Source organism: Populus alba, chromosome 7 (genome assembly GCF_005239225.2).
Source record: "Populus alba chromosome 7, ASM523922v2, whole genome shotgun sequence".
NCBI classification, from domain to species: domain Eukaryota; kingdom Viridiplantae; phylum Streptophyta; class Magnoliopsida; order Malpighiales; family Salicaceae; genus Populus; species Populus alba.
The window spans coordinates 3,877,025-3,898,179 of NC_133290.1; the positions used below are offsets into that span (position 1 = coordinate 3,877,025).

The following is a 21,155-nucleotide window of genomic DNA, read 5'->3' on the forward strand; positions in this document are numbered from 1 at the left end:
TTGGTCTTTTTGTCAAAAGCTTTATAGTTTTCAATTCTATCTTTCAGATCATGTTCAAGGTTTTTATTTTTTCAATAATTATAATAATAATGTTGATGATGATAATAATAATAATAATAATAATATATATAAGGGTAGTGGTGGTGGCGGTGCTATTATTAATGATAATAATGATGATAATGATTAAGTTAGTGATAATAATAATAATAATAATGGTTGTGATGGTAATAATATATAATAATAATAGTGATAATCAATAATTATGATAATAAAATTGATAATAATAATAAATTTTGGCAAGAAAGAGGAGAGAAGATGGTGGTGTAGTGTTATGAACCGTGCCAAGTAATAGCAATGGAGGAGGGTTATGGGTGTTGTCAGCTTTGCTGGTTGGGAGAGAGGAAGGAGGGTGGAGGCGAGTCAGGGATAGAGTCATTAGCAGAATTTTTAGATTTTCCACAACTTATTAAAAAATTAAGATTAAAATATTTGTTTTTTTATTTTTAAGTTTAGGTTTTATGGTTGTTAATATGATAATCACTATAGACTTACAAAATTGTTAATTTCAGAGTTCATGAAAATAGTTAAAATACGCAATTATTCTAAATATTTATTTTAATTAAAAAAAGTGTTGTTAACTTATTATTCGTACTCTATCGAATTATTTTTTTTATCTTACTTTAGTTTTGTTATAACAAACATAAATTTTAATGTGAAAAAAATAATAATAAAAACAAAAGAGATTTACATTATAAACGAAGACCATTATGATTGGAGCATACAGTCTTTATAAAGTAAACACCGAGGATTCCAATTTTTCAAAATAAATAAATAAATAAATAATTGTATACACTACCTAATGTTTGCGTGTTTGATTTTAACGTTGTTTGATGATGTACTAACATTATAATATAAATTATATTTTAAGATTTTACGTACCAACTTGCTTTAAAGTATCATTCACTTTCTTATTTAACTTTATTAAGCTTTTCTCTGTTACTTCCGATCAAGACAATTTCCCACGAACTAATGTGTGAATGCATGGATTCCATTTTCAAGGGATTGCTTCCTTGTCATTAGAAAAAAAAAATTTTTTTTTTAGAGAAAAACAATCATCATTCAAAAATAGATATCATTATCATAAAAAATAAGAGGGTGTTTAAAAATGAGTTTTAACCTGTTTTTTTATTAAAATTAATTTTTTTACTTTAAATTTAATTTAATTTTATTATTTTTAAATCATTTTGATCTACAAAAATTGATTTTAAAAAAAATATATATTATTTTAATATTTTTATAAATAAAAATACTTTAAAAGATAACCACTATCACACTCTTAGACACCTTCTAAATAAATTATCATAAGTGGAAAGTAAATGGAAAGTAAAAATCTAATTTTACATTATTGATAAAAGAATTAAAAATGTTAGTGGATGTCTCTAGTCATGCATGTATGGTCAATTAAGGGAGAAAAATGGAGTGATGCATTTTTAAAAAAAATTAGAAATTTTTTTTATTGTAATTAATGAATAAACTAGTTCAAGAATATCATCTCCTCTCGAATAAAAAAAAATGAAAACTTTTTGAAATCCTCAGTATCAAAATGAGTGTCCATTATAATATCCTTTTGATTCTCAAAATATATATTTATGATTTTTGTTTTTTACTTTTTAATGTCCACATAACTAAGTGAGATGCATTGATTTTCTCTTATAAAATAAGTACTGTTGTAAGGGGTTAATGTTAAATAATAATATAAATTATATTTTGAATCTTCATCTAATAACTTAAATTATTTGACTAAGATAGTTTTTTGATATGATATTAAAGTTTTGATGATCAAATATTTATGAGTTTGAATTTTATTATTTCTATTTAATTGATATAAATTAAATACAAGATAAAATAAATTTATTATAATCTGATTTTTAATTTAAAAATCATTTCGCTATTATAATAGAAAATAATTTTTTAAAAATCTCTTAATGTATTGGTAAATCATTTCGTTGGTGGGCAGATGGCTAATGGAAAGCACAAATATAATTTAATTTAATGAAAACGATTTTTTCAATTAAGTTTAAAATGTTATAATCCGTGAATGACTCTAGAGTCTTATCCATGAATGAATTATGATATATTAATAAAAATATGTTGTTATAAATTTTGTTTCCAAATTAGAGCAAAAACCAGGTATCAATCGAGAACCCGGATCAGAGGCTAAGAGCGATGCATGTTTTCCATTCCAGGCTGTCTTTTGGGGCTTCTCTGTCTAGAGCATCTCCAATGGATGGAGAAGCTAAATGAAAAGTTAAAAATACAAAAAGCTAATATTTTAGTATTTTTTTTCTTGTTTTGCACATTCCAAGGGGAAAGCTAACCAAAATACTAAAATAGCTTTTCTCTCTTACAAGTGTTATTTCTATATATCTCTCTAAAGAGCCAAAACTAATAAGATGGGACCACTACAAAAATAAACTAATTAAATATAGCCACGTGAAAAAAAAAAACATCAAACTTATTAAAAAATAATAAAACACTTGTTTCTTCTACTCCAATATAAATGGCTCTTCAAACAGCTTTTTTCTATTGAAATAGATATGATAAAAAAAACTATATTTATATTATTTAAAATGTTATTTTATCAATTTAACTTTTCAAAATAACATTTTGCATTGTACTATTGGAGATGCTCTTATGAGCTAGACATCCCACGTCAGCACCTAGTCACTTAAAAAATAATGGAGTAGCTAGACATAAAAAATGGAAAGGACGGTTTCCAACCAGCAAGGCAACCGGTAAAAAACAAAAGGTAAAATCCCGAGTGATCTAATAAATTGATTTGGTAATTTAATTGCCTTTATAAAATCATATTAAAAAACTATTACTATTTATTTTTTATTTTTTTAATAAAAACAATATTATTTTATTTTATTAAAAAAATATCAAGAATTAATCTTGAATAATTTTGTAATTTAATCAAAACACGTAACACGAATTTTGAATCATACATTGCTGATTACTAAATTAAATATAAAAACTGAATTATTAATATAAAAAATAAAGATTTTTTTGAAGTTAGATACTTACACAGAAGTAGTTGGTGCACCAAACCTTATCATGCTTGCTAGATTTTATGATTGGATTTGCTATGCTTGATGTAGGTTAACCAACCAAATAAATCTAAGTGTCCCTCACTTAGAATAATCTACTAACAAAATAGTGGGTGTCACTTGTAACTTGATGTGTCAGTGGACATTACTCTTAGGTTAGAGGATTATTTGGGCATTGAGGATTTTTTTTTAATTTATCAATATCTAAATAAATATTTATAAAATCAAGCATAAACAAAATAACATAAGTTTATTTGAAACTACATTAACTTCAAATAAAATAAAAAAAATAATGAAAACCAATTAAAAACTAAGTAAATATTAAAGGATAAAATTTCAAAAAAAAAAAAAAAACCCAACATAATGAGATTGAAAAAAAAATTCAAAGAACAAAAAAGAGCACAAGAAAAAGGCCTAAGCAAATGATCAAGGTTGTCAAAAGGGTTTTTTTAACATGACACGAAATATAAAATATAAACTCGAATTGAATCGTAAAATTATAAAATCACAAGTAAAATATTTTAATTAATTATATATTAACAATTTTAGTCAAACAATAAATAATAACATAGTGTGGGGTTTGATAATTGTTTAATAATATGATAAATCTTGTTTTTTAAAGTGTTTTTAACTTTAAAATATATTAAAATAATATATTTTTTTATTTTTAAAAATTTATTTTTAATATCAGTATATTAAAACAATTTAAAAAAATAAATTAAAACTTACCCATGAACTTAGATTTCAAAAAAAAAAATGGCAATTTAGTAAATAAATCGCAACATCAAAATCAATCATAAATAAGTGTTCAAGTCTTCGACTCAACTCGGTAAGCCTTTAACTGTTAAGAAACCTTATATGGTCATCGACACACACAAGTTACAACTCAGCACTAACCCGATGGAGATAGAAAAGAAGCCCACAGAAACCATTAATTCAAGAAAACTCAGCTAGAAAGAGAGTTTGTTTGTGTATATTCCTTTTCAAGAAATGGCAAAGTGGAGTTCTTGTTTCTTAATTTCAGCTACAATCTTAATCTTGATGGCGGTGGGCTTATCATTCACTATTCAAGGAAGTGGGGATCAGGTGGATTCCTACCACCACTACCACTAGATCATTAATCTGCAACAAGGGGTCTATAATAGAGTGCATAGCTGAGGATGGAGACGAGTTTGAGATGGACACAGAGATCACCAAGTGTATTTTAGTGGCTAACAAACACACAGAGAGGTGAAGAGTTTGTCAAAGTCGTAAACTTGATCTGAGTTTACTACTGAATTTCCTCGAGTTTACTGGTTTTCAAGCATCTAACCCAATTTTACACAGTAAATGCACACTAACTTGTAAAATCGTACGATTTTACGAGTTAAATCACAAGTTTGATACGAGTTAAATCACAAGTTTGATAACATTAGCTATGAGTTTGTTAGCCTAGACCTATGCATTTGGGTCTTTATTATTTTTTCTTTTAAAGTATAAATGACATATCATTTATCCTTGTTTTTTGTTTTTTTAAAGAAAACATCAGGTGACATATCATCTATTGTATCTAGATTTCACCTTAAAAAGTCGGGACAAGAATGTTTTACTTCTAAAATTTTATTTTTAACAATTTTTTTATACAAAAACACCTTTTAAATCTAAATAAACTCATTTATGTATTCAAATAATCCAAAAAAATCCACCCTTATATTTGAAGGTGAAATAAGATCAGGCAACTTTCTTTATTCAATCTCAAATGAGAAACTAAAAAATAAGAACAATAAAGTTTTGGATGAAAATAATATTTTAAAAAAACTAATGGAACTTATAAAGAGTCAAATTATAAAGAAAAAGGATCAAGTAACGTTTTAAAGTGAATTTTGAAACAGCAATCTAGTCATTCGTGTACTATGCTTCATCGGAAGTTGCCACAGTGGCATTGCTAGTCATTCGTGGCATTGCTAGTCATTCGTGGACTCTGCTTCATCTTTCATTTTGTTTAACGAAAAAAGGAGCTCTTGGCTCCACACGGGCCATGCGTGCACCCTAGCCTAACTTTCTACCTTTTTAAAAAAATAAAATTTGCTAAATATCAACATTCCTTAAATAGAAAAAGATTATTTTATATTTTTCAAACAACCTCAAAAATTATTTAATCAATCTAAGATGCATAGTTTTTAAAAACTGTAATGACACCAACACTGAAACTCTAGAGCTGATCATATCACTGGTTTTTCTCTCTCTCTTTAAAATGATATCAACATTGATTATATCAAGGATTTGATAGTTAATAATTTATATTAATTTTTTTATTGATTTTATCTCACTTAGAAGCTGTTCATGATTCTTCAGCATGTATTAAAAAAAATATTATCAGAATTATATCGCCTTAATTCTTTCCATTATTATCAATTCTTTTAATTGGTTTTTTAGTGATAATAAATAATTGATCGCATGTTTGTTGTTTTCATTTATCGAAATCATACATGTAAACATGAGATCAAAACATGCCCGGAGATGGCGAGCATCGGTTGCTTGAGAATATCCTCCATTGATTATTAAGCAAGAACTTGCTTCTATCTTTGTCGCCACTCTCTGATCTCCATAATACGAGTGCTTGATACGGGCTATCTCTCATTACAGCTATGATCCCATTAAAATGGCCAAAAACATTTAAGAAAATGGCATAGATTTGAAGAGGATCAAGGACACAGCTGCTAAACTCTGCACATGAAAGGTAGCCATCATAAACATCAAATGCGTGTGTGTTTGGAAGTGTGGTTATAATTGTTTTTTAAAGTGTTTTTCACTCAGAAAAGTATACCAATAATATATTTTTTAATTTTTAAAAATTATTTTTAAAATCAATACATCTAAATAATTTAAAAACATAAAAAACATATTAATTAATATCAAACACGTTAAAAAGCCTCTAGTTTGGTAGGAAATTTAGTCATAATTTGTCGTGAAGGTAGTGTCCAGTAATATTTGTGAATCATGTGTGATGACGCCCTCCATCTTTCATGAATAAGCCCTACAGCTTTCATGTCAGAATCGATATTCGAATACGACTATAGTAATCTTGTGTGGTTATAAAGTTTGCTATCGTCAATTTCTTTGGAAAAAAATGGGGACACTGCATGTCGTCGAACAGTGGAAATTGTAAGTTCCGTCTGTGTTCATCACCGCACGCCTGCGTTCCTTGAATAATTCAAGTGTGAAAGCTCCTCTTTTTTCCCTCCTCGATGATGCTTTTCTTTGTTGTTGTCTTTCCCATGTCCTATCACAACAGTTTTCCTCGGCCGAGCTGAGCTACTGTGTGAATGCAAGAATTCCCAGCTCTCTGTCATGTGGTCAAGAACCTTCTCCTTCCAAAGTTCTCGAGACATCCTTTTCGGAGGGGGGATGGGGGTGGGAGGTTGTGTTGACATGTGGGTACTTTTAAAATATTATTTTTAACTTTAATTTCAAGAGAGAATCTATATTTTCCTGGGGATTGGAGATTTCTCTATTTTTTATTTTATTTTTCTTTGTAATTCATCACTCTTTTTTATTTTAATTTCTTTGTAATGAAATTAAAAATGCAATTAATTCATGTATTTTCAAGATTAGGAGTTGTAAATTAATTGTCCTTTTGAAGAGTTATAGTTTCTTTCTTTGTTCTATCTCGAAACTCCAGCGTTGTTTTACTTTCTTGATAGCATTTTTAGATTAAAGGCTATTTTGGTATTAAGAAAATTTAATTATTAGATTTAAAAAATACATTAAAGAAGAATAATAGCAGTCACTGGAGTAGCTTTTGCTTGTTATGAAAGATGGATGTATAAATAGACGAATATTCATATATCTATTAAGAAAATGTTGTATATATCTTTCATGTCTATGTATCAATTTTGAGAATAAAATTTAGGGAAGCTCTATAACTAAATAAGATTACCTGAATATAAATATTTCAATTTTTTTAGCAACTCTTTGGAGGTGTATTAGAGAAGCATAGTCAGACCAATATTAATAGCTAGGCATGCACATTTATTTTTATGTTAAAAAAATAGTCGTGTATTGTTAAAGTAGATTATTTAATTCGCAGAGTTGTTAAAGTAAAATAAAATAAAAAAACTTTAAGGTTTATAATTTAATTGGTAGATTTTAGATTTACTTTTTAAAAATTATTAGTTTGGGTCTTAAAAATCTCAGAATCAATAAAAATTTACATAATCATTAATTTCAGGATCTATAAATTAGTTGAGGTGTGTGCAATTTAACCCAAACACATCCACTTAATAATAATAATAATAAAAAAGAGAAATCGGTCCAATGACTCTCTAATACGAACAAGAACGTCGTGATGAACGTGTGATGAATGGCCCAGCAGACTGTTTGGAGAGGCGATCCCGTGGCTTGTGATAGAGTAGTATCCGTCTTTCTTATCTTTGTTCAACAAAAATATTGAGTGTATTTTTTGAACTGTAGTTCATGCATTTATTTTAAAATAGTTTTTTTTTTAAATATTAAAATATTTTTTATTTTTGATATTAAGATATTAAAATCAGCAAAAAAATAATTTAATATTTTTTCAAACTAAAAAAACCAAAAACAGAAATAAATCTTAAAATAATCTAAAACCAATTTAAAATATATTATATAATAGGAGCGATTTACCAAGCATTCAAACAATGAATTTATACTCTCTTTTTCTCCCAAAAAAATCACGAAAAAATGTCTTTCAAGTATCATATGGTCTTTTAACGGTAACATTTCATTATTTTATTACATATTTAGGAATACAATCATGATTATTTTTTAAAATATTTTTTTATTAAAAAATATATGTTAAAATAATTTTTAATATCAATATATCAAAATGATCTAATAAAATAAAAATATATTAATTTAAAATAAAAATAAATAAAATCTAAATTTATATTTATTGTTATATTTTAAAATTATTTTTTTAAAAATTAAAATATTTTTAAAATATAAAAACAAAACATCCCATTGGAAGGAGATCCTCGTACTTGTGCTAAAGCAGTCACCGTCTTTTTAAGGGTGATTATTTTCGGTTCGGTTCGGTTTTTACCTATAAAAAATAACCAAACCGGTTTTTTTTTTTGAAAAAAAAACCGAAACTGAACCGAAACCAAGTCAAACCGACTGGTTTTGATCCGATCCGGTTCGGTTCTTGATTTAAAAAAACTGAGAAAACCTATGCCTCATTTCCTGAACCTTGTCACTGTCAAACAAAACAAACTTAGCAAGATCTTGTTTGAGATTTAACTGGTATTGTTTGAGAAACAAACAAACTTATACCTCATTTCTTTAGCCTTGTCACCATCGAGATCCAGCAAATGGAAGCAGTGGTCTTCCTTTTCATTCTCAACAAGTTCAACAGTTCCTTTTCATCCACTCCTTTTCAACTTCTCATAATAATTCTTAGCTGCAACAGTCCAAATCTTCCTCAACTACAAAGATCAACGTTCTCTCGCACCCAAGCCTAGCAAGATCCGCCACACCCAGATTCATCCTAGGATCAAGAGGCAAGAGGGTGCTGCTTTTAAGTCTAGGGAGAGGGAGAGGGAGATGAAGAGGCGAGGGGGCTGAGGGGGAGGGAGAGAGACAAGGAGAGGCGAGGGGGCTAGGGTTACTGGCTGGGGGGGATAACTTTTTATATTTATAGTACCATTTTCTATTTATAGTGCATTTTTTTGAACCGGTTCGGTTCGGTCCGGGTTAACCGGTTCTTGCATTACATAACTGAAAACCGAACCGAACTGAGATTTTTTCTAACTATTCTAATCGGTTTGATCGGTTTTATTTTTCGGTTTAGTTTTTTCGGTTAATATTTTTTTGGTTTTCTCAGTTTATTCAGTTTTTCGGTTTTTTTACACAGTCTTTCTTATCTTTGGTCAACAAAAATTGGCGAGACCTTGCTAAAAAAACCATTGGTAATCCTTGCATGATAAAAGAACCTAAGTCCTATGCAAAAAATATTATATAATAGATGTGATTATTAGATTTTCTATTGGAGATCCTTTTCCTTTCTAGGCCACACATGTAGTTGGTAGATTTTTGGTTCAGTATTACCGACATTTGTTTTTCCTTTTTAAAATTCATTTCTAGCGATTCAAATTTGCGAATTAGCTATTCAATTTTGGATTTAATTTCTATTTATTTTATTTGACCCCATTTTTTTTATTTTAATTAAATTTTAAAATTGATTATTTTTTAATTTTATTATATTTTAATTTTTTAAATTGTTAAATTTAATCCTTATTTTTTTAATAGATTTTTTTTCTTTATTTGAGATGGTTTTTGAATTGAAATTTTTTATTTTTTAGTTTTTTAGCTTTTTTATTGAACTTAGGACATTTATGATTTCATGGGTTTTGAGTTTAGATGATGAATCTATATTTATAAAATTTGCCTGGGTCATTATTGTAGTATTATTATAGTATTTTTGGTTTTGGAGGATTTTAACTTATAAATCAGTTATCCTTCATTTTCGAGTGTGTCGGTAGGCCAATTATATCATGTTTTTTCAAATCTTAAGGAGTCGATTGTAGATTTTTGAATCACAAGAATTTAATTGACAAAACATATGATCTGTGTGTTGCATGACCTAATTGAGATTAGATCATTTGAACAAGTATCGAAATTGTCCATTCATAACACATCGATTTCACACAAAGCTACAAAAAATTGAGGACCACATGCATGAATCCAGCACAGAGATCATTCTTCTAGGTTGTATATCACGTTAAAGACGCACATGACCATTCATTACACATTTATTTTTATTCTTATGATAAATATTTTTATCATGTTATTGTTTTTATTTTGGTCTACGGAAGTCTTTAATTATTTTTATTTTCTAATAAATAAATTAAACTCGTTATCTCCTCTTTGTAAGCGACCCTTTATTAATTTACAGCATTGCTGGCTGGTTAACCTTCACCAAATGTTCTTCACACTTTATTATTTTCGTGATAACTTTATATATCTATTCAGTGTGAATCTGACTGTAAGAGAATTGACCATGCCCGCTTACCATTTCCACAGCGAGATCATAGGCATGGAGGCCTCTATATATAGAGCCAACATGCAACTTCATTAAACACAATAACTCAAATATACACACCAGAGGGGGGGAGAGAGTGAGAGAGATAGAGAGAGGGAGAGAAATGGAGGTTGCTCAAGTGCTTCACATGAATGGGGGAAGGGGAGAGAAAAGTTATGCAGAGAACTCACTGGTTCAGGTAATTAATTATATAGATTATGTGAATATACATGCTTCTATATATATATATATATATATATATATATATATATACTCAGGAGCAAGAAAACAATAAATAGTCATCGAACGCTATTTGAAAGTGCACTGCTCACAATATATATTTACAAAAAGTAGACCCGAATCTTAAACCTCTAGAACGAGTGCATTTTTTACATATTTGATACTATTAATCATACCAGGAACAACGTATGTAGATAATATGCTTTATTATCTTAATAACTAGCAGTGATTAGCTAGGATTTTGAACCAGAACTTGAAAAAATCCTATGCTTGCTGGGGAAACTATCAAGCACGGACAAATCGCTCTTCAATAACTAGAAGTATTTGAATTAAATGAGAGAAAAAGCTATTCTTCTTAACAGATTACTGCTTTGTATTTTTGGACATGCAGCGAAAGGTGATATCCATCACAATGCGAATCGCAGAAGAAGCCATAACCAATATCTACAGCAGCACCTTCCCTACAAGTTTAGCCATAGCAGACTTGGGATGTTCATCAGGACCAAACACTCTATATGCAGTATCTGAACTTGTCAAAGTAGTGGACGAGGTTCGCAGAAAACTAGGACATCAATCACCAGAATATCAGGTGCTGTTGAATGATCTTCCAGGCAATGACTTCAATGCTATCTTCAAGTCATTGGCAGGCTTCCAAGAAAATCTGAAAAAACAAATGGGAGATGGGTTTGGGCCATGTTTCTTTGCCGGAGTCCCTGGTTCTTTCTATTGCAGGCTTTTCCGTGCCAAGAGTCTGCATTTTGTCCATTCTTCCTACAGTCTCATGTGGCTGTCTCGGGTAGGGCATCGTTGTATGTCACTAGTTACAGAGGCTGCATCATAAAACTTCCGGCTTATACGCCCTTTTACATTCAAATAATTCCGTAGGCAAGATAGCAATAAGCACGTCTAATTAATAAAGGGATAAAGAAAATAAAACAAGATTATACAGAATTATGTTTATGGTTTCAAGTTTTAATTTATAATTTTTTCTTCGTGCATGATTATAGGTCCCTGAAGGGCTGGAGGGTAACAAGGGGAACATTTATATGGCCAGCACAAGTCCACCAAGCGTGCTTAAGGCTTATTACATGCAGTTCCAAACGGATTTTACTCTGTTTTTAAAGTGTCGCTCGGAGGAGCTGGTGGCAGGAGGGCGTATGGTTTTAACAATTTTGGGTAGAAAAAGCGAAGATCCTTCCAGCAAAGAGTGTTGCTACATCTGGGAGCTTTTGGCTGTGGCTCTCAATGACATGGTCTTAGAGGTAAATTTTTGATGAGTAATGATATACATATATATATAAACTAGAGAAGATCAAAATAATAAGAACAAAACAATGCAGGGGATCATAGAGGAAGAGAAATTTGACTCCTTCAACATTCCTCAATACACTCCATCTCCATTTGAAGTGGAAACACAAGTTAAAAAGGAAGGGTCCTTTACCATTGATCGTTTGGAGGTATCTCAAGTCAATTGGAATGCTTATGATAATGAAGTTCACCAGTCTGGAGCTTTTGAAGATGGTGGATACAATGTTGCTAGGTGCATGAGAGCTGTGGCAGAGCCCTTGCTTGTTAGCCACTTCGGTGAAGCCATTATCGATGAGGTTTTCTCTAGGTACGGAGAAATTGTGGCCAGTCGCATGTCTAAAGAGAAGACTGAATTTGTCAATGTGACTGTTTCCGTGACTAGAAAGGGATGATCTTGATGACTTGCTGATTCGATCATGATCATGTGGTTGCCAGTATTATATTGAAATTAATCTATGTTTTCCTAGTTTACTTGCTCATTGAATGTTGTAGCTCACCTGTTGTTCATGTCCTAGTCTTGAAGGATCTGAGCAGCTAGTTCGAGCCTTTCTTAATTTTATAAATAAAAAAGAAAGTAATCCATTATGATTTTCGTCCTCAAGCTATGATTTACAATTTGTCAAGGAATTGGAAGTCCTTAAATTGTTTGCCTGCCCTTCATTGCTCTCCTTTTCTTTTGTAAAACCCACGGCAGTTCTTGGTTGTTTATTTAAAACAATAAATCCAGTCATTTAATTCGAGGTTTAGAATCGGTCGGGTTTGTACATATATTATATATATTAATTTAATCAAACAGTTGATTTCAATAAAATATATCAACTATACTGCTTACACTTATCACATGATATGCATCGCAAGTTAAAGTGTAATAAAATAATTATCTTTCAAAATAATAATTAGCAATATTTTCGTATACTTACCCTTTTGTTTAATTGAATTTCCACCGAAAAAACTCATTTAGGAAAGTCTTTGACATCCATTCATTGAATCTTTATGCAAAAGCCATGGGGGTAGTATTGGTCTTAACGATTAATTATGGAAAATGCTAGGGTTACTTGATTTTTATATAATTTATGTCACTAAATTAAAAAAATTAAATATTTCTAGCATTATTCTTGAATAATATGTTCTAGTTTTCTGAGCAGGTTATCTCTTCCTATGTTTTTTCTTGTAATTTGATTTATGTTTATTTGTCTTTGTACTTGCTTTTGCTTTGTTTCTTTAGCTTTTCTTCAAAAGTAGTTTAATCTGACTTGGCAATAAAAAAAAAATTTATCTTACGAATTGGGACCGTATCATTTCAGGATATATATATATATATATATATATATATATATATATATATCATTATCATGGCTATAGAGCTGGTATTTTCTTTTCTGCCATCCAATATAATCTCACAATATCCACTCCTGAAATGATACGGTCCCAATTCGTAAGCAATTTGTCGAGGTTATCATGCACGGGCCCTAAAAACCAATGATTCGATCTAACTCCATTTTTTTGTGGATGCAGGCTACGGAACTATAAAATTATTTTGATATATCTCACGTCCAAATAATTTCAAGAGGCAGTAGCACGGTCTACTGTCTCTAGAAATAGTGTGTTTTTTTTTAATAATGAAAAATAGCAGAGGTAAAAAAAATATTTAAAAATAATAGCATGGTTAAAAAACATAATGTCGGGATTAGTGTTTTTTTAGATAAAAAAAAGGTTCATCCTAATAGTGTTTTATCTTGAAATGTATTATCCTTCAAATTCAAATCCTAACCCTAGCGAAACTTAAACCCAAACTCAAGAAACATTGTTTAGATCAGCATTTAATTTAGTGTATTTTCAAAATTAAATGTTATTCTAGCCTTGAGCATGAACAGTGATGGCAGTCTAATATTGAGGTTAACATGCAAAGATTGTGGGTTTTTTTCTTTTTTTTTTTCTTGTCATGTGATGTTCCCTTCTTGGTTTTATACCACACATATTTTTTTTACAACACTTATCTTTACGAAAGAGGTGTACTTAGTATCGCACAAGAGGGTTATTTGAAATTATAGTAGTAATAATAACTTAAAATGTTTTTTATTTAAAAATGTATTAAAATAAAGTTTTTTTTATTTTTTAAAAAAAATTATTTTTAATATCAATATATTAAATTAATTTGAGAACATAAAAATAATTTAAAATTTTTAGGAATGTAATTACTCCGTATTTTCAAACACACTCATGAAACCGGATTGAATCAATAAAAACAAAAGCCTTTGATACTCCGATAGAGGAAGCAGACCTTAAAAAAAAAAAAAAAAAAGGCTAGAAGGCTTTCTACCTTGACTTCTGCATTTTAATGAAGCATATCATGACTTGATTTTTTACTCTCATTTTCATTTTCTTCATAAATAAAAGATATTAAAAATAAAAATTTACAAATATATATATTTTCAATCTTAATCATTGTTTTCTTTTCCACTTGTGTTTATTTAATTTTTGTGTATAAGAAAATATCTAGAAAGTAATTTTAAAAGAATATAAAATATAAAGAAATAAAATAAAGGAGAACGATAAAATACGATTGGGGATACTATTGGACAAATAATTTATTTTAACAAGCCAAAAACTAAGTTGAAGAAGGTAAAAAAAAAATGTCAAGAATAATTTAGAATGCAATTGGGGACATAATTGAATAAAAAAAGAAAACAGGATGTGATTTTGTTGTAATTAAAAGAATTAAAGAGCTAAGGATGAATCTGTAACAAGATGCTAAATTTAGGGGGTTCAATTAATACAATTAGAAATGCAATTAAAAAGGAAAAATGGGATTTAGAGCGAAATTGACCAAGAATGCACAATTTTGAAGAGCAATGACTAAACTAGAATAAGTGTCCATATTCAAGGGCTCAATTAATTTTTTTAGGGATTAAATTTAAAAGAAAATTAAAAAAAATTAAAACATAATTGAATGAAAATTGTAAAATCGAAAATATATAGGGACTGCAATGAAAAAGGAAGAAAAAGTTCAGGACCCAACTGAATTATAAGCCTTTTCCAGAAACGGCATCGTTTGTTTAAAACTGAAACCAAAAAAAAAAAAAAAACACGAAGAAGAATAACGTCGTTTTATTCATTCTGAAACACCAATTTCACAGAATAGAAGCAGGCATTCACAATCAATCTCCAGTCTTGATTCTTCAGCAGGAATCACTCCAGCGAATCATTAGTGAATAATTAAAAATGGTACAAAAAACAAAATTAATATTTTATTATTATTTCCCTGAGTTTTTAATCAATTTTTTTTTTCTTTCTAGAACTAAAATCAACAAAAATCTAAATACGTCCCTCCCTCCATTTGAAAGTAAACTTTAATAGAAAATTAGATTGACTGTAGAGAGTTACTGTTTGTTTTTTCATTTTAAAAATATTTTTAGAAAAATTTATTTTTATTTTAAATTAATATATTTTTTAATATTTTTAAAATTATTTTGACGTGTTAATATCAAAATTAATTTTTTAAATATAAAAAATATTTTAAAAATCAATAATAATTACATTCTAAATAGGTGATGAATGACCGGCATAAAAGTTAAACGTGGAAAGTTATGCTAAAAAAAAAATATATAATTTTTAAATTATTTTTTAAATGGAGTGACAGCTAGTATCCAGTATAACTTGCTAGAGCTGAAAAACCCACATTTTTTCTTTTTAAAAGACCTCTTGATTCTTTTTAAAAGACCATGAAGACGAAATGAAGAAATGTAAGAGTTGAACATAAGAGTTAAACATAGCCGCAATCAAAGACGACAACAAGAGTCGACACTTAATCAATATTCAAGTGGAAATTAAGCTGTAGTGAAAGCAGAATCATCCTCTCCCATAATAATATATAATAAATTAGGATTCGATCACGGATTCTCAGTACACTTGCCTTTCAATCTTGGCCGTCAATCGTTTACTGGCAAAGAAGGTAGCAAATTATTGAAGAAATGTACTTTGAATTTAGGGTGGGATGGCGTGGCCGCATGGGAAACCAGATTAATGATGAAGTGACCAACCATGTGAAAGAACGCAACAATAATTCCCAAACGCATTATCTTGGGAGAAGCTAAAGGCTGGGAAAAAAGAAACTCTGGAGCACCTCCCATCGTGGTGGAGCACCTCCTATCGTGGTGGCGTCATGAAATCTCTCTTCCACGTCCATTTCTTTTATGCTCGGTGTTCCTCTTTGTGTGGCGTGTAATGGCCGTGCTAGTTCTAATGGAGAATGACAAGAAGTAACCCTAAATGACAAGGAAGCTGTGATTCACGCGTCTTGCTGGCTTGCTACAAAGAAAATATGATCATATGCTTGATTATTATGCATGCCTTAGTTTTATAGGGACATTGAAAGTAGAGGTTAATTTCCTTATATTTACCTTGCCCAATACAACTTAGAGGTAGAGAGGTCGTTGACCTAAAACCTTGACAAACAAATCTATATCAGATTGTATAGTAGACAACAATACATAGTTCAAATCATGGCTAGTAATCATTTTGCGACTGGCTGTGGTGGACCGATCATGGCATGTTACTTAAGAGTTATTAAATTTGTTCTAGTTATTCGATCCACATCATATCAAATACCAAGTTTCATAAAATATAAAAGAGTTTCTTATTAAGCTGGATTCATGTGAGTTTTATAAAAAAACATTAAAGGAGTTGACTTGTTGATCTAAACCGATAAAAAATATAAGATGATTCTTGCCTTGATTAACTTAATAAAAATTTATTGATTTTTTTAGTAAATAATTAAAATATTATTATTTTAATTTTTTTTAAAAAATATAACTTTAATTAACTTGAATTAATTTGTTCTCATCAAACAAATGGCATCTTTTACTATTACTCAAATAATCATGAAACGTATGCTTGCATATTTGTTCATAGGTCAAATTAAATATGTAATTATTAAAATAATTGTTGAAAACTCAAGTGGTGAATATATAAGCATAATAACTTATATATTTTTCTATATTTTCATGAAACTAGAATTTTTTACTTGCATTATATTATTTAGTTTACGTACTAGAATTGATAACATCCGAGATTATGTAAGATTGTATACGAAAGATATGTTGTTGGCTCTCTCTTTATATGGACTGGATTAAAGGGATTCGTCAACCTAAAATTCGGATTCCTTTCTTGTCACAAATATTCACTTTTGACTCATGTAGTTCAGAATAGCAACGCACTCATCAAGAGCAAGCTCAATGCCACAATTGGATTTTGTGGTGGAAAGCTTCTCCCAAGTGCACATTCTGCCTTGGCTAGATGCCTTTTGAAGCTTCAGAGGAGTTGGGTTTTGTATATTTCCTGAGCGCTGCACGATAAACAAGAACCGAATTCAAATAACCAGTCAGCCACCATGGTAGAGATTGTCATTTGATTTACTCTGAATAAGTTGTGTTTTATGTACCAGAGCGAGATTGGCAAGGACAACAAAAGTGACCCACCTTCTTTTTCCAAGAAAAAGCCTATCTTCCCCTCTCTCTCCACTGTGAACCAACCAAAATCGCCGTCCCAACCATGCCAGTCAGTCACCGGAAAACCCCATCACTGTCATAATCCAAAATCCATCAAGAAATTCCAACAACCCATCACTTTTTTTTTTTTGGATTCGAGGAAACCCCATCCTCCGGAAAGCGCACTTTGTGGGCCCAGATAAGCAAGTAAAACCCCGGCTGTCCCAGGCTCTTACAAGAAGTGCACGCCCTGACTCGAACTCAAGACCTGTTGTGCAGATCTCAAGCCCTTTGCCACCAACAAAAAAAAAATCATAATTTTTTATGTGACAATATGAGAAAAATCAAAGAATACTTGTGAAAACCATATAAAAATTAACAATCAAACGATTGTTTAATTTCCATTTAATATTAATGTGTACTTTTTTATATATTAGGCTCATAAATAATTGTTAAAAAAATGATTAAAAATATATATATAAAAAAGGTATAATCTCATTTAAAAAGTATAAAATGATTATAAATAGCATTGCAATGATTAATTTAAATAAAATTTTATTTTAAATTAAAAAACAATTATGAGTTTAGGAGGCCATGCCATGCATACATTTGGCCTTGAAAAATAAAAGGGCAAGCTCAAGTGGGCCTGGACAAGCCCTACTTGCTCACACCTTTTTATGCTAGGAGGATGACATGTCGTCCACTCAATGTAAAAAAAAAAATAAAGTGAATTATATGTTTTCTATTGTAATAACTTTCTTGCCATTAGAAAATCAAGTTGGAGGTTTTAGCTGCTAAAGGTCATTTTTAACTCATTGGACTAGAAAACATCTCTACAATATTCTAGAAAGCTAAATTACCTCATTTCTAACCCCAAAATACAACAAAATAACTCCAAAAATCAAATCGAATCTAAAATTTTTCTATAAATCCCAATTTACTTTTCTAGCATGGCTGATGAGCCACTATTAGAAAATTAGAAGGGAAAAAAATAATATAAATACCAACAAAAAATATTTCATTGATGTTTATAGATGAAATTTACAAGGAAAAAATATCATTAGTAATTTCATATGGAAATGATGACATAATAAAAAAATAAAAAAATTCTATTGGCATTATTGACGTGTCAAATTTTTGACAAAAATTTCTTCAGCGATTTTAAAACGAATTAAAACTTGAAAATTCTCTCCTCTCCAATTTCATCAATTTTAACACCTGGCTCACAAATCTAGCCACCCAACCTGTTGATGTCGATACAATCTTTCATCAACTTTTCTCTTTTGATTCTATTTCTTGTCAAGTTTTACTATTTCAAGTAAGCAGACTTGTGAATTTTTGTTGTAACTCATTTATTTTTTAAGTTAATTTATTAAAATTTGTTTTATAATAATTAAAATTTTCTTGTATATTTAAGTGTTCTTCTTGTTTTATCATATGATAATTTTATTGTATTAATGTATGATTTGTATTTTAAAGTTTGTTTAGGATTTAATAAAAATAGATTTAATTTGTCAGTTGATGAAATTTAGTATGATTTTGTAACTTAGACATGTTAGAATTGAAGAAATGATGAGTGATTTAATGGGTACAAATTATTTTTTGTTAATTTTATGGCTAAGTTGGAAATTTGAGGAAAGTTGATTTTATGTGGAATTGATAATAATTAAAATATATTAATTTAGATTGAATAAGTTTGAATTGAAAAAATGATTGGGTCCTAGTTATTTTTAGTCAATTAGGGGTTTTATTGCAAATTTAGAAAAAAAAATTAAATTATTGTGTAATTGATAACAATTAAGTTATTAATTGATCTTATTATTTATTGATGATAGTGTGATATAAAAATTTATAATGCTTATGATAGAGACGATAATGGTGATGTTGATGGAAGTAGTTATAATGATAACATTTATAGTGACAGTGATGACAATAATAGTATCGGTAGTAGTGATGATTGTTATAGTAATTATGATATTGGTAGTGATTATGATGTAGTAAGATAGTGACAATAACTAGTTGTGGTGGTGATAATTATTTTGATGATGGAGGTGTAAGAAAGTTATAATGAGATGGTGATAAAATGATGATTGTATTGATAAAAAAAGACAACGGTGTAGTGGTGGAGTGGTTGTTGTTGTGTTGTTGTTGTTATTGTGATATTTTAAAATCCCAAGTGAACCTAAAAGGAAGGTGAATTAGGTTACCGATTAAAAACTTCTTCTTAACATAAAATAATATATAACACAACTTGAAGATCAATGCAAATAAATTGAAACAATAATGGAGACAAGCTTAAAGATATATAAAAAATCAACATAATAAGTGAAGAGATAAAGTTAAGAGATCATGCATCAAGATTTTTATGATGGTTTGAAAAATCATATACTTCACTCTTTGAACCTTAGATTAAGTATTCTTTATCATATATGGTTTTTTTAGCAGGTGAGATCAAATCTTTACACAATTTTTTTTTGGAATTAAGATTAAACTTAATCCTTTTATGGGTTAGGATCAAAATCTATCACAATCTGTTTTTCCATATTCAAGATTGAAACTCAATCTTTTTACAGGTTATGAATCAAGTCTATCACAATCTTTTTCATAAGTCAAAGATTAAAACCTTTCTTAATAATACTTATGGACAAATATTAAACAACTTAAATTGCCTTTAGAAGCCCTTCACAAGTATTTGTAAGTGTTCCATAATATTACACTCTTAATAAAGTTGAATGAATGGCATATTACATAATTTTTTTTTGGAATTAAGATTAAACTTAATCCTTTTATAGGTTAGGATCAAAATCTATCACAATCTGTTTTTCCAGATTCAAGATTGAAACTCAATCTTTTTACAGGTTATGAATCAAGCCTATCACAATTTTTTTCATAAGTCAAAGATTAAAACCTTTCTTAATAATACTTATGGACAAATATTAAACAACTTAAATTACCTTTAGAAACCCTTCACAAGTATTTGTAAGTATTTCATAATATTACACTCTTAATAAAGTTGAATGAATGACATATAAAGTAGGAGGGATTTTACTAATAACACTTCAACCTTGTTTTTGGATGAATCAAGAGTATAAAAAAAGGGTTATATGAGGTTGTATATGAGAATGAATGAGATAAGAATTTTAACTTGGATGTTCTTTTTCTATTTTTCTAAAGAGATGGGCTTTTATAAAGCTAAAAACTTAAAATAGTCATTGAATATAACTTTCTAAAATTTATGCTCGTTGGAATATTGATTAGACCATTTTAAGCATTTATGTTTGTTTCATACATGCATTTCAATGCAACAAATATAGCCAATCAAAATATTTTTGGACTTATAGTAGTAAGCAAAATCAACACCATTTTACCTAAATCATACATGAAATTTTGCCTAAATAGCAATAAAATATTCTGTTAATAGTTTTCAATTTTTCTAGTAGTGAGCAAAATCAACACTATTGAATTCTCATCTCTAAAAAAGACTCATTAACATCAAATTTGATCTTTATTATAGCCAACAAAAATTTCTCTTTCCTTATTATTTTTTATAACCTTTTCTTTCTTCTTTCAAAACCTAAAGACTAAAAAGTAATGAAAAAAAAAAAGGTATGGGAACAAAAACAAAAAATAATAATATTTAAATGATCAAGTTGCAAGAAAATAAAAACATCAAAGATAAAAGTCTATATTTTCACATTACTGTAGCGCTACAGTAACGTCAACAATGCGACAAAGCGTTGAGATACAGTAAAACCCTTTTCATTTAGAATATTTTGTAATTATAATTATAATACAAATTCTTAATGTATTTTTAAATTTAAGTTATCATTCTCGTTTTGTTTTATTTTCCTTTAGAAATAGGAAAAATGATATAAAGGGATTCAATGAACCATGATATTGGTAGAAAGACCTGATTAGACATGCTTTAATCATACGTGACGAATAGTCACTTTACCACGTAATTTTTCACACAAA

General features: G+C 29.0%; 1 protein-coding gene across 1 annotated transcript; it reads left to right on the forward strand.

Moving 5' to 3' along the window:
- Window positions 1–10,186: 10,186 nt before the first annotated feature.
- Window positions 10,187–12,295, forward strand: LOC118063341 (S-adenosyl-L-methionine:benzoic acid/salicylic acid carboxyl methyltransferase 2). Its single transcript, XM_035077363.2, has 4 exons — window positions 10,187–10,345; window positions 10,778–11,182; window positions 11,394–11,648; window positions 11,727–12,295. Exons 1-4 carry the CDS (start codon window positions 10,271–10,273, stop codon window positions 12,084–12,086), a joined length of 1,095 nt encoding a protein of 364 aa, XP_034933254.1. The 5' UTR covers window positions 10,187–10,270; the 3' UTR covers window positions 12,087–12,295.
- Window positions 12,296–21,155: the final 8,860 nt, after the last annotated feature.

What these genes read in the sequence shown, in the direction of transcription:
- LOC118063341 (XM_035077363.2), top strand. Translation starts at nt 10,271, where the DNA reads ATGGAGGTTGCTCAAGTGCTTCACATGAATGGGGGAAGGGGAGAGAAA. An exon ending in GTCTCATGTGGCTGTCTCGG is followed by an intron (nt 11,183 to 11,393) that starts GTAGGGCATCGT and finishes GCATGATTATAG; the next exon opens with GTCCCTGAAGGGCTGGAGGG. An exon ending in TCAATGACATGGTCTTAGAG is followed by an intron (nt 11,649 to 11,726) that starts GTAAATTTTTGA and finishes AAAACAATGCAG; the next exon opens with GGGATCATAGAGGAAGAGAA.